Source organism: Aedes albopictus, chromosome 1 (assembly GCF_035046485.1).
Source record: "Aedes albopictus strain Foshan chromosome 1, AalbF5, whole genome shotgun sequence".
NCBI lineage: Eukaryota > Metazoa > Arthropoda > Insecta > Diptera > Culicidae > Aedes > Aedes albopictus.
The window spans coordinates 67,055,264-67,066,255 of NC_085136.1; the positions used below are offsets into that span (position 1 = coordinate 67,055,264).

Below are 10,992 nucleotides of genomic sequence, written 5' to 3' on the forward strand. Positions count from 1 at the left end.
ATCCGCGCTATTATTCCGTAAGGAAAAGTAACGTTTCTCCCCATAATTACTGGATCAGTTGTCAAAATTACTTGCGGAAAAAGGTGGAATTTTACTTGAGCGCTCTACTTGGCAACACGAAACTTAGCTTAAAAGTGCAAACAAAACAATACCAACCTGTTGAAATGCTGCTACTATTGAGATGCACTGCACCATACACTATATTTACTCCCGTGCGCAAAATGTAAAAAATCCTCGCAGTTGAGCGTTAATTTTTCACATTTTCCGCAAACGAAACTGCTCTTAGAAAATTTTCACTGCTGACGACCGAGTTGATTTCAACAAAACTTGGCTGTCATCGATACACACTGTTTCGAAATTATTCAAAAGAAGGTTTTTTTTTTCAAACATTCAAACCAGTGAAAACAATACATTTCAATGTAGCTCAGGGGTTCCCAACCTTTTTCAAGTGGCGACCCCCTTGAAGAATTGTCAATACATCTGGGGCCCAATAGAAAAATTAGAAAAATATTTTAATTAAATGAACGCAACCGATTTTAGTAACAATGAATTCAAATGTTAATCTTTTATTTGGCTATGTAACCATGAAATCTAATGTTAACCTATTGTAATCATTGTAAAGAATCAAAAGTTAAAAATTCTGCATAATACTTTCACAATAGAAAACATTGTTGACATAAGAATCTGTTGTTTTTCAACTGGTTTTCCCACAGCCTTAATTGTTCGTTTTTATCCGGGTAAAAATTTTTGGGAGTATTTATTTGACAAGTTATTTTTTAAAGAAATTCTTCGAAGATCCTAATTTCAATTTGTTCTGGAATTTCTTTAAAAATTGAAACAAAAAATCGACTGTTTTTTTTAACATTTTCTTTAGATTATTCCGTTGTAAAACTCTTTGCGAATTACTTTTGTAATTCCTTTAAAAATTTCTTCAACACCTTCATAGTGGTTCTTTTTGTAATATTTATTTTTTATTCAATATTTTATCTCATTTAAATATTTTCTTCGGTATTTTTTTTTGATACGTAATTTCTTCGAGAATTCCTTCGGCAATCCATTTGTGAATTATGCAATTCAGGTACAATAAATCATTGAAAACTCAGCAGATCCTTGGAAATTTATCCGGAAATGCCCTTGTACATTCTTTTGGCCATTCTTTTAGAAATTCAGATACAGTATTGTTCCGATTTCATCACGCCCTTTCTCAAAAATGCTTTTAAACATTCTACACAAGTTATACGCATTTTCGATATTTTTATCGTTGCAAAACACGCCTTCAACTTTATTCTTGATGAAGAGAGGAAACACTTGTTCACAAATGTAACAGCAAAATAATTAAAAATAAAAGACTGACGCGCGGAGAGCGTGATTAATTAGGAACTTTAATGTATTCCCCATTGAAATTGATGTAGGAATTTTCAAAAGGAATTACAGAAGGAATTCTTGAGAAGAAATCCCAAAAATAATTGCGTTTCTCTACGTAAAAGTATTGCTGAAGGAATTTGAAAATAAAATTGCCGAATCAATTTCCAAAACAATTCTCGATGGAATTCTTTAAGAAAAGCAAACAGAAATTTCCGAAAAACTGCCTGAGAAATTCCCAAAGGAACTAAAGACGGTATTTCCGTAGAAGTTGTCTAAGAATTACCTGAAGGAATTAACAAACTAGTTGCTGAAAAAATTTCCATAGAAATTGCTGAAGGTATTGCTATGAGAATGTCCAAGAACGCATAAAGAACATACCAAAGAAGTTTCACTGGAATTTCGCAAAGGACTTCCAAAAGGAATTACCAAGAAAAGTTATTAAAGGTTTTCCGAAGGAATTCTAAAGATTGAAATTGAAGGACTTGCCGAAGAATTTTTCAAAGAAACTTCAGGGAAATCTCAAAGAAATCTGAAAGAATTACCGCAAAAGTTTCCAAAAGAGTTGCCTCAGAAATTTTCCAAGACATTACTGATCAAATTCCCATATAGCCGATGCGGTAAGCGCACGAGTAGTCATCACGACTATACTGAGGGCGACGGTTCGATTCCCGGTTGGTCTTGGAACTTTTCGTAAAGGAAAATTACCTGACTCTCTTAGGTATAGAGTATCTTCCTGCCTGCCACACGATGTACACTACTCGTCATAAGTACGGACTCACAAAAAGTATTGCAACAATATTGCATCACCCTGACTCACCTCAAGAATGTTTATAGAATCTTATAGTATGTTTGTTTTGAAATATAGCGCAACGTTTGAAAAAAAAAAACAGAAGTTATCGTGGTATCAAAAAGCTTGGGAACCTCTGCCTTACAGGATTGCAGACAATAGCTTACAGTTTTCCAAGAGAATTACTGAGGAATTTACTCAAGAGATTCCCAAAGGAATTGCCGAAGGAATTTTCAAAGAATTCTGAATTCTGGAAGAAGTTGAAGACACTTAAGGAAACTTCAAAAAAGTTAGCTAAGAAATTTTTCAAATTGTCAAAAAAATTCTCATAGTATTTCCACTACAAAAGACATTCATTGGTCAATTTTTGTGGAACAACAGTTGTGTAATTTGATACGCTCAAATTTTAGACCCCGAAAAAAATCGGGGCAAAAACCAAACAAAAACAAAAGAATTGCTGAAGGAATTTTCAGAATTTCCGTTGATAAGAAATTCCCAAAATGTTTTTCAAATGAAATTGCGATGATATTCTCCGAATCATTACTGAATATATTACCAAAGGCGTTACTGAAGAAATTCCGGAATGATTTACTGATTAAATTTTTAAAATAGTTGCCAAATAAATTCCTAAGATAATTATCGTAGAAATTTCTAAAGTGAAACTTCCACAGAATGTGCCGAATGTTTTTTTTTTTTTAAGAAAGTAAAATCAAAACAATTTCCAAATTCAAGTTTATTCTGGTAAAATGCAACACTTTTTGTGAGAACCCTGTATATGTACTTCTGAAGAGAGGCACAGTACTTTTTCTATTTTTGAAACAGTTCTCCATACAATTAGGAATTTGTATCTATTTTTCACCTAAATGAATTGTAAGGATGCAAAAAGTTTAGGAAGGGCGAGTGGATAGGAGATTTAAAGGGGGGTCATGCGGGATTTCAAAAGAGAGGGGGCGGTTCAGATGCGTTACAGGGAGCTTCAGGAGTATTTTGGGGGGTTTTGGAGGGGGTCCGGTGCGTTACAGAGGGTCCAAGAGAATTTCAGGGGGTTTTCGGTAGCATTTCAGGAATTTTTAGAGGATTTTCAAGAAGTTCCGGAGGCGTTACAGGGTTTTTGAAGGTTTTGGGTAATCTCAGGTGCGTTACTTGTTGTCTGAGGAAATTTTAGGGAATTTTCGATGGCATTTCAGGAGGTTTTTGAGAATTTTCAGGAGATTCCTGAGGCGCTGCAGGGTCGTTTCAGATTGTCTGAGGTGCGTTATGGGGTCCGATGGGTTTTCCGGGCATTTCAGGACGTTTCAATGGTTTTAATAGCCCTAGAGTATATTTGGGCATTCAAACTTTTTTCTCTAAGAATTTTCCCTTGAGAATTCTTAGAAATAGCTATGTCACTCATATTGCTATTTCTAAGAAGTTTTAAGAAAAAGTTTTTTAAGAAAAAAGTTACAAAGTTCCAAGAATATAGTAAATTGGGTAGTCTAAAAACTCGCTCTGGTATGGGGTCCCTTTGAGCTTTCACGCCCAATGTGGACCGCCCCTCTAGCTACATCTACGCCATTGCCAAATATTGACCTTATAACCCTTGATTTCCTTTCAGTATGTTCTTCAACTAGTTCATGTAGTACAAAGTTCGATCCGGAGCTGCTTCGGGCGGATCTCGCCCTGGCCAAGGAGCGCGTGTTCCGCCTCAAGAAGGAACTGTCCCGGATACATAAGGAAATGCATAATACTCAAAAGGGAGTGGAAACTCTGTTCAGGTAAGTCCCCCGGCAACTGCCGCATTCCGTGGTAAGTTCTAAGACCAACTCTTTCGTTTCCAGTGTCGAGCAAAAGCTGAACTCCCACATCAATGGCTGCTACAACATAACGGAAGCGCAAGCCATCTACGAGGAGATCAAGATGATTCAGAAATCTCTGATAACGGGCGAGGAGGAGAAGAAAGAACTGATCAAGAGTCTGGTGCAGGTCAAGGACGATCTGACGAGGCTACAGCTACGGCAGGAGAGTCCTGATGCGTCCACCTTCAACCTGGCGCAGGATCGAGTATGCGCGGCGTCGCAGACCGATCTGTCGTCGGACAACTTCCCCATGGGAGCGCGGGAGATGGCCAAGATGCGCCAGAGGTACGACGAGCGACGGAGGCACATCAAAGAAATACAGAAACAGCTGGCAGCGCTGGAGGAAAAAATCCGGCCCGGGGAGGTCGAGTCCGACCAGGACCGGTTACTGCTGTTCCAGGAGAAGAAACAACTCCTTCTGGAGTACCGCAGCATAACGCCCAAGTCCCGGTCGCAAACCGAGATGAAGCGAATACAGAGCGTGTGCAAGAAGCTGGAAGCTGACCTGAACATGGCGTACGAAGAGTCCAACCAATGCATAGCAACGCGGTTGAAGCTTCACGAAGAGAAGCAAGCACTTCTGCAGAAGCTACTGGAAGCGCTCAAGGAGTACATCCACCTGGAAAACCAGCTCAAATCCCTGTCCGCCAGCACCCTCTCGATCAGCAGCAGCTCCAGCTTGGGCTCCCTGTCTACAGCCAGCAGCAAAGGATCGCTCAGTGGGCTCAGCTTCACCGACATCTACGGAGACCCGTTGTCCACGGAACCTCAGATCGATATGGTCGACATCAACCGACAAGTTCAACGGCTATTCCACCCCAGTTCGGAGGTGTCGTTATCGCCGCGTAGCAGCCTATCGCAAGAAACTCCACCTGCCTCTCCGATGAAATTGGAATGGAACGGCGGCGAGGCGTCGTCCAGCAAGAGTTCCGCTCCGTTCAACATTCCAGCACCGAGCTACGCATCCGACTACAGCCTGGACAGCCAGCGGATGGAAGAGAAAATCCGACAACTGGTCATAGCTCCACTCTCGCCATTATCACCAATAGACGAGAATCCCACGTACCTTGACATCCCACCGGAAGTCCTCCTGAGCCGGTCGTCTTCCACCTCCAACACGCGATCCGTGTCGACCACCGTGAGCGACGAATCCGTAGCCGGCGATTCGGGAGTCTTCGAAGCGTCCCGAGCGCTGCTCGCCAACAAGGAGTGCGCTCAAATACAGATTGGCATTCGCTACACCATGGCCGACTGCACCCTGCGCATAGCGATCGAGAGGGGACGGAACCTGACGGCTCTCTGCAGACCGGACGGCTGTCAGCTGTTCGTGCGAGCGATCCTCCTACCCGGAACGGCGTCGAACTTCATCCGAACGAACGCCGTGACGGACTTTGTGAAGCCGGTCTTCCAAACGTGCCTCCTGGCGCAGATGCCGCTGGACAAGGTGTACACGAAGTCGTTACACGTCAAGGTCATGGTCACCATCGGGCAGCGGGAGGACTGGGTGGGCAGCACGCAGATCAGCCTGGCAGAGTTCAACCCGACGGACGGCAGCAGCAAGTGGTACAACATCATCAGCCGGAAGTCGATGAACGAGATGGACGGACTGGAGGGATGTTCGGGGCTGGGGATCAAGGAGGAATCCTCGGACGAATCGACGATCATCTCGTCGCAGACGTCGACGCTGACGCGAAACCAAGGCCAGGAAGAACTGCAGGCAGTGCTGGAGATGGGCTACTTCGACGATCTGGGCGGGGATGATGATGAGGATGACGAGGACGACGATGAGGATGATGAGGGGAAGAATGCAGGAGATGAGATTGACGAGGAGATGGCAAATCAAGGTAAGGATTGGGAGGGGGGTTGTTTGTTTGGTTTCAGGAGAATTGATGGGTTTCTTCTTGACTTGCAGCGGCGACTCAGCTGATGATTGAGGAGTTCATGAATAGCGTGAAGGGTACGATCGCCACGGACGAGGGCGAGGCCGAGGAAGCGATCGCACTGCCAGTGGAGAAGGTCGACAAGGAAACCAATACGGAGTGTGCCTTTCTGCCGGAGAAAGGACGACGGCGGTTGCACGACCCGGCACGCAACAGTAACGGAACGATCGACGAAAATGCGGTTATTGACGATCGGCTCGTGAAGCGATCGCAGACCTTCTCGCCAAGGTGAGTAGAATTCAATCACAGACCCGCCCCTTTCCTTCTTTTTAGTAGTTTTCTGCCTACTTTCTCTTTCATCTCAACTCTTAAACGAAAGAGCACCTTTTTCTAAGCCTCTATGATTTTTTCAGATTTTTTGAACTTTGTTTTGATACCTAAAATCAATTTCAAAAAGATTTATTCAAATCACTGAGCTTGACAGCTCCGCCCAATACCAAATCCGACGAGGGGTGATTCGACAAATCGCTCCCATACAAGCTTCAAATTGATTTTTAAATAGGTCCCCGGGCTCCAAAATTCATGAAAATTTGGACTTCGGCTCAGTTTGGCGTGCAGATTCAGAATATGGAATCACCTCAACATCGCTTAAAAAGCCAATAAAGCAACGTCCACAAATTACGTCAACCATTTGGGGAAGAGAGGGTTATTCTAAAAGAGTGTGACACTAGGTACATGAGCAATGTATGGATATAATGCGACAGAGAGGAGAAGTAAGCCCAGATATCCCAAGAAAAAAGTAAGATGTCATATTTGCATCTTCCGTTGGAAACTTCTTCTGAATTTTCTTTAGGAATGCCTTCAACAATTTTTCCAAGAACTTCTGTGGTAAAATCTTTAGAATTTCTCAAGTAATTCCCAGAGGAAGAGGAATTCATTAGGATGTTGTCCAAGGAATTCTTAAAGGTTTCCAGTTTCCTAAATTCTTAAAATTCTCAAAATTCCAGAACAAATTGCCAGAGAAACACCAGAAGAAATATTCAAGAAATATGAATTTGAGTTCCTGAAGAAATAGCGTGAGACGTTCGTGAAAAATCTATAATTTTTGTACAGAGTTTTATCTGGCAATTTCCTTGGAAATTCTTCTGGACAATTTTCAAACGAGTTCTTCTGGAAGTTTCCAAACGAGCTCATTTGAAAATATGTTCAGGATTTCCATTGAAAACTTTTAGCGATTTTTTCAGAAACTTCCTCTGATTTTTTTGAGAATTTATTCGAGAATTGCTCCGTAAATTCCTTTACAAACTTCTCCGGAAATATCATTAATAAATTTACAGCAGAGTTGCTGAGGTAATCATCAGAAACCCATTCGGATTTTTTTTTAGAAATGCCTTCAACAATTCTTTCATCTGGAATTTCTAATAGAATTCTTGATGAACTTCTGTAGTAACATCTTTAGAATTTCTCAAAGGATTTTTTTTAGAAAATTCACGAGAAAATTCCTAAGAAAGTTTCCAGATTACTGAATTATAAAAAAGCGGAAGACTTCATGCAAGAATACGAGGATTTTTTTTTGCGAGATTTCCAGAACAAATTGCCAGTGAAACTTTTGCTTTATTCTTAGTTCTTAAGAATGCGGTGTCCAATTTTCATAGAGATCCAAGCAGTAGAAGCAAAGATATAGCGTTATGCGCCTCGCTCCCTGAAGAAATGCCTCAGGATATTGTGTAGAAACTGTCTGCTTTGTTCAATGTTTCATCTAGCCATTTCTTTGAAAATTCGCCTGATAATATCTTGAGGAATTTCTTAAGAAGTTTCTTGAGGAACTCATTTGAAAATTTGTCCAGAATTTCCTTTGAAAACTTCTAGCTTATTTTTCAAAAATTCCCCCGTTATTTCTTTACAAATTCTCTAAGAAACACTTTCGGAATTTCAAAATTATGGCATTTTTTTTGAAAATCCTTCAACGAATTCCATTAAAAACTTCTTCAGTAATACCCTGGGTATTAACGAATTAATAGAAAATTTGTGAAAAATTCATCTGAGAATTTTTTAAGAAATTATCGCGTTCCAAAATCTTGATGAAATGTCTATGATTTCTTTAGAGAAATACATGAGGAAATTTCCGGGAAACCTGCATAAATAATTGACAGAGAAACTCTCAATTACGGGGAGAATTTCTGTAAGAGTTTGTGAAGAAATTGCAAATGTTATTGCCCGAGGAATTTCCTGAAAAGTGTTGCCTGAAGAGAACATTTCAGAAAAGCAATTAATTTTAAATTATTATTTTTGAAGAAATTGAAGAAAAAAGTCATGAGAATTTCTAAGGACATTATAAGTCAAAAGTATAACGTAGGAATTTTCAAAGGAATTGTCTTAGGTGTTTCCATGAAGATCCTGAACAAATTGCTACAGAAACTCTTGAAAAAATACGATGGGAAGAAATTCTCTCGAAGCTTCAGAAGGAAGACCTGACGGTTTTTCCAAAAAAAAAAAAGAAATTTTGGGTAAACTACATGAGGCCTTCGGACATGTATTGCCGGAGAAATGTTCAAAGCAATTGCTTGAAGATCTTCTGAAGAGAATTTCAGAAGTAATTGTTGCGAGAAATCCGTAAGGAATTTGACAATTTTGTTTGAGGAATTCTTCGATTTTTTCTTTAAGAATTCAGGCCTTTGGGAATTCCAACGGAGTTTTCTTAATGAAATTCTCCGGCAATTTATTTGGGAATTTCCCCAGCAGTATACTCATGAATTCAGCTTATTAAACAGACTCCTTCGGAAATTTTCTTGAAAAATCACTTAAGGGAAACTTCACTTATGAGCTATAAAAAGATCAAAAAACTCCTTACGATTTTTCCGGCAATTCTTTTAAAAATTCATTTGAAAATCATCTTACAAATTCTTCCGGAGTTGCCTTCAATAATTACATTACCGGAGGAATACCAAAAGAAATCTCTGGGGGTAACCCTAAAGGAATTTCTGGATTCATAAATTGTTCCAAAAAGAATTGTCGGAAGAATTTGCAAAATAATTAGCGGAGAGATTTTTTAAGAAACTGTAGAAGAATTTCTTCGGCGATTCCCAACGAAAATGGCAAAGGTGTTTAGGAGTTCCTGAAAAGTTTCCTGTGAAATTCTTAAAGAAAATTCTAAACAAATTTTCCAAGGAATTTCCGAAAAAAGCGGAGATTGGCGAAGAAATTGATAGAAATAGCTGCCAAGAAGTGCCGTCACGATTTCTAAAGAAATTCTTTGTTAAATTCTAAAAAAAAAATACCCAGAAAACCCCCTGGTAGTTTTGCTGGAATAATTTCTCAAAGCTATGCTGGAAGTGTGCTTAAGGATTTCCTGCAGAAATTGTTAGAGAAATTTCTCAACAAACTGTAATAGGAATTCCTAACGAACTTTGCGAAGTAATCGCCAAAGAAGTTTTGGAGGAATTGCTGAAAGAACTGTTGGAGCTGTTTGTTTTGAATTTTCAAAAAAAAAAACCCAATATCTCGCCCACAATTTATTGGTCCAGAGTATTGCGGCGGCATTTCTTAACAAAATATCTGAAGAGTTCCCGAAAAAACTGTCGAAAGAATTCCTGGAGGAATTGCTGAAGAAACCCCTTGATAGTAGCAGGTGAAATTTCTGAAAAATAACCCAAAAAATTGCAGTTCAAATTCTTAAAAAAATATCGAAACATTCTCGTTGGATTTTCAGGAATATACTTCCTCGAGGAAGCTATTAAAAAATGGCCGAGAAATTCCTAAAAAAATGTAAAAAATTCTCCAAGAAATTGTCGGAGTAATTTCTAAAACAAATCGTATTAATTACCAAATACATTGACAGACGAGTTTCTTAGGTATTCTTCTTAGAAATTTTTGCAGGAGGAGTTCCTGGAGAAATTGTTGGATTATGAATACCTAAAATCTAATTCTAAAATAAACTGTCGAAGAAGTTCATGATGGAACTGTTCCATAATTTCATATAGAATTGTTGTAGAATTAAAAACAAAATACTTTTGAACAAATTTCCAAAGGAAATTTTGAGAAATGTAATTTGAAGACTAGACCGTGTTTTCGGTGTAACATCCTTCAAGAGTTTTTCCGATTTTTTTAAATTCCGAAATTTCTCCGCTTGTTTTTAAATACCTTTGTTATCTTTTTAAAATTCTCCCAGAAGTTCTTTCCGAAGTTTGTTTGAGAATTCTTCCGAAAATTCTCCTAAAAGTATCTCTATAAATTTGGTCAAATATTGTTCCAGGAATTTTCCACAAGTTCTTAAGGAGATTTTTACCGGAGTTCCTTTAGAGCAATTGACGAAAATAGAACTATAGAACATCAGAGCTATTTCGATAGTTTTGGTGATCTATTTTACTAAAGCTCAGTGCATCAACTGTCAAAAACGTGTGCAAAAGGTTAAAAAATCTATCCTTCTTCATAACTATGTGCATTTTTAAAAATTCATCCGAAATTGCCTGCAGGAATTCCTTCGGTGGGTTTTCCTGAAATTTTTCAAAGATCCTTTAACATTTTTAAAAATGTTCACAGAAATCCCCTCAGGAATTGCTTCCGGAATTCTTTTGAAAGTTTTGCAAGACACTTTTGCGCTTATTCTTTTGAAAGTTCATTCGACAGCTATTGCCAAGGATCGTCTTGAAACACTTCTGAATGTTCCCTGAAGCATTTTTCCGGAAGTTTCTTTGGAAATTTCATCGGGAAACTCCTACCGATCCTACCGAACCCCTTCAAAGAACTTCTAGTGGAATTCCCGGAGAAACTCCTAAAAGAATCAAGAGAGAAACTTCTGAAAGAATTCTTGGAAAACTCTGTTAGAAATTCTAACAAGAAGCTCAAGAAGAAATTGAAGAGAGAAATTCCTGGAGGAGTTTTGGAGAAAGAATTGCTAGAGGTCATTTTAAAAGAATCCTCTCGAGGGTTCACAAAGGAATTCTGAAAGGAACTACCGGAGGAATTCTTGAAGAAACTTCAGGAGAGACCCCGGAAGGAATTCTCGAAGGAATTTGTTGAGAAACTCTTGAATGCATTCCTGAAGAAACTTTGGAATAAATTCTCGGTGAAATTTTTGGCGAAGTATCGTGATAATTTCCTAAAAAACTCCCAAAGCAACTCTAAA

At 39.1% G+C, this 10,992-nt stretch overlaps 1 protein-coding gene across 2 annotated transcripts in view; it reads left to right on the forward strand.

Moving 5' to 3' along the window:
- The window catches only part of LOC109414693 (protein kibra), a 124,464-nt gene that overhangs the window by 99,423 nt on the left and 14,049 nt on the right, over positions 1–10,992 (forward strand). For both annotated transcript variants that reach the window (XM_062844721.1, XM_062844722.1), the window contains exons 4-6: positions 3,747–3,906; positions 3,970–5,831; positions 5,900–6,155. In XM_062844721.1, the coding sequence (XP_062700705.1) occupies positions 3,747–3,906; positions 3,970–5,831; positions 5,900–6,155 (2,278 nt within the window). The remainder of the gene's footprint in view (positions 1–3,746; positions 3,907–3,969; positions 5,832–5,899; positions 6,156–10,992) is intronic.